Here is a 3,251-nt window from a genome sequence, read left to right as displayed (position 1 = left end):
GAGGAAGGATCCGACCACAAATATCTATTGTACGCAGTGTAATCTTACATTTCTGTTCTCGATCGTTTTCAAGGCTTGAACCAATGATCCTCAGATCACACAAAGACAACTTTCTCAGTTATTCCAAGGCACCTTTCGAAACGAGTATGATTGTTAAATACAAAATTTAGCCAAAGCGATGGATAAAAAGGACCGAATGACAGTATTAATCAAGGGAAAAGGCAGCACCAATTGTGACTTGCGTCTTTTCCTAAATTTCCTTCTAACGACCCACTAAGAAATTGGGTTATGTTGGAAGTCATTTGTGCCTACTTGGTGGCTATTTCCTTTTGTTTAAAGTTAAAGATGTCACCGTGAGGTTTCAAGTTCAAATTCTAGTAGAGATAAAAATATTAGGTGATCTCTTCTTATTTGTCTTAGTCTTGGTAGATAAAGTTATCTAATATCCATTGTTGGTGGGAGGTTACAGGTATCTTGCGAATTAGGCAAGGCGACGCGGATGCCACAATTATAAAAAAAAGTTAATAATAATTCACCAAAAAATAAAAACAAACATGCACCTTCTCCCTAAGGCAACAACGAACATCCAAGTTTGGAACAGAAGAGCAAATTGAATTCAGTGACTTGCATCACAAGTTCATTACACGCATAGCAATTTCATTTTGATGATCCACAGTTTTAACACACTGGGAATAGAGAAAAGAGGATGTATTGCTAATGTTAAGACTACACAGAGACAATTTTCTACTATGAATTTCAGTCGAGGCAAAAGTTTACTGGAACTATACAACAGTAGCATTTCGGTAATCAAAAGTACTCTCTGTAGTTGACAGGGAAAGAACCTGAGTAGCCACATCGTCATGCATCATCTTCACATATTTCTCCTGTCATTCTCCCTATATGTCAGGAAGATAACAACCCAAAAAAATAAACGAGAAATTGAACAGCAATCTATAAAATTCTCCAGCCATGACTGTAAAGACAATTTTTATGGTGTAGATTCATATCTCCTGCCGCTTTCATGGCCTATCAAGAAACGGAAGTAAAAGAAATTGATGGCAGGAGATAAAATGCAGAGAGTGAAATTAGAAACCTCAAACTCTCTTTCCAAAAAATTGAAGTTTAACACGTATTACATGACAGATGGACCTGATATAAATATAATTGCTTATAAATGTGTCCATGTACACATCTACGCTCATGCTGAAAAGTGAGAACCGTGAAAGAGCAATCAAAACACATTCCTTGATCAATTCAGCGGATGACGAGTAAAACTTTTGAGAGGTATTCAAGTAAAGATCATATCTCTATTGGTAAGTCTAAATGTTTCTCCTTTTAAGAACTAATTTTCTTTCTAAGCTTTGAAATACTAAAAGTCCACTCACACCCAAGCTCATGTGATACTTAAATGAGAGCGCAGGTGATGACAACCTTCCTCGAGTCACTACGGACTTTGTTGTTTTTGAGAAACCCAATTGTTTCAGCATGCTATCGGAAATGTTTGTTCTTTGTTATCTACATAGCGCTTCATGAACTTCATCTCTTCCTTTGGCATCACCTTGTTGTACCTATGACATGCAATATTTGTCAAGCTTAAAAGCATTAATATATTCAAAATTAACAAAAGATTATATCCCACAGCCACACATAAAAAGTACTAAACAGTTCCGGGCACAGAGCACAGATGATACAGAACAGAAAATAGTGAGAACCAGTTAGCCATGAACACATACTAGATTACTAGTGCATTTTCATGTCTTTCCTATATGGTATAGAAAATGGTAACACAACAACCTGCACTCACCAATGCCCCCCCCCCCAAAAAAAAAGTTCCACCATATCCGATTCCAAAAATTCAGCAGTTGCAACCATCAGTGAATACACAAAGAGAAGAAAAGAGCAATGAGCAAATTACATGAAAAGGCAGAATCTATAGAGTAACCCACAAGGAAAATGGAAGTTAGTAAGGGACTAGCGTTCCACATGAATATACAGTTTTTCCTAATAAGTAGGCACATAATTTAGTCTTTCAATTTTGTGATAATCTTACTTTAAGGAAAAGACGTATCATATGCCACTTGAAATTGGGCCACATATAAGGTGAAAATACGAGTCAATTCCAGAAGTCATCCATCTCAAAGTCATACAAAGAAAAAAGGGCGTTAGTCTTGTGGGTGGTGGGTGGTGGATGGTGGGGTGGGGGACCATCATTCCTGGAACAAAGCTTAAAAGTTAACATATGCACGACTTCTGTAGACAGCTTTAAGTTCTTTAACGAACAAACTATCAGTGGAGAAGATTTAACTAATTTATATGTCGGAAAAAAAAACCATGATGACGTGGACAAAAGCGTGACTCACTTCTTCCATTTTTTTAACAAACTTTAAGACGTTCAATTCATTGGATTAAAAATAGCAATTGCATATATGACCTCAAAAGCCCCGTTTTAGGTGCAAAATCTGTCACTTTCAGCAACATTGAAGTAACTCAAATTTAAGAATCATGAACCTTGGTATTTAACATCATCAAGGGCATAGGTAAACCACAATCTAGATTCAAGCGACTGGGGTCTGCTTGGTTTTTTCTCCGGCAGACTCGTATCAGTTGACCCTGAGCCAGCTCGCATAGCAGAAAAAGCTAAACAACTTAAATGATACCCAACTAATCATGTCCATGAGCTCTTTTTGCCTTTTAATAGTTGATCCTCAAATTTTGTACAAAACTAAGTACAGATTTCAAATAGCCGCAAGATGCTCGGACTCTCCAAAAATGTTGTTGCATCCGTGTCGGATCCTCCAAAAGTGCACTACTTTTGAAGGATCTAATACACACCCAATGACATTTTTTAAGAGTACAAGCAACATAGGCAAGTACAGCGGGGACCAACATATACCCTTTTCTCCAACAGGCTGCTTCTTCTCTCTCGTTCTCTAAGCTTAGGATCTTCTTTCAATTACACCATATTCTTCTCCTCACTATGATCTTCCCTTTTTGTCAGTGGAGTACAAATTATTAGCATCTCAGCCATTGTCCACACCGCCCCACACTCCCCGTCTTGCTCCCCTATTCTCATCCTCCAAGGCAGATCTCTAATCTAAGCATTTATGCTAAGCCAGAGATGGAACCAAAGTCCCCCTTTGCCCGGAAGGAGGCATCTCCCCTCTCCTTCTCTAGCTTGGAATCTTCCCTCAATCGCCCCATTTGATTTTCTAGCTTGGTACCTCGGCCATTGTCCTCGATGCCTCCCCCCC

The 3,251-nt window shown here is 38.5% G+C and overlaps 1 protein-coding gene across 7 annotated transcripts in view; it reads right to left on the bottom strand.

Moving 5' to 3' along the window:
- Positions 1 to 591: 591 nt before the first annotated feature.
- LOC107861741 (mini-ribonuclease 3) overlaps positions 592 to 3,251 on the bottom strand; it is an 11,099-nt gene continuing 8,439 nt past the window's right edge. For 3 of the 7 annotated variants that reach the window (XR_007054001.1, XR_001671846.2, XR_007054002.1), the window contains 2 exons: positions 1,432 to 1,568; positions 592 to 884 (listed from right to left, as the gene is read on the bottom strand). Coding sequence is in view for 4 of the 7 variants with exons in the window: in XM_047410165.1 (XP_047266121.1) it covers positions 1,512 to 1,568 (57 nt within the window). In the remaining 3 variants the exon portion in view is untranslated. Of the gene's footprint in view, positions 1,569 to 3,251 lie in introns of all 7 variants that reach the window. The other 4 variants (XM_047410167.1, XM_047410165.1, XM_047410166.1 and 1 more) reach the window with 2 other exon arrangements.

This window comes from Capsicum annuum, chromosome 3, assembly GCF_002878395.1.
Source record: "Capsicum annuum cultivar UCD-10X-F1 chromosome 3, UCD10Xv1.1, whole genome shotgun sequence".
Classification (NCBI taxonomy): domain Eukaryota; kingdom Viridiplantae; phylum Streptophyta; class Magnoliopsida; order Solanales; family Solanaceae; genus Capsicum; species Capsicum annuum.
Note: the sequence above shows the minus strand (reverse complement) of the source record. Positions and strands in the feature narration are given on the sequence as shown.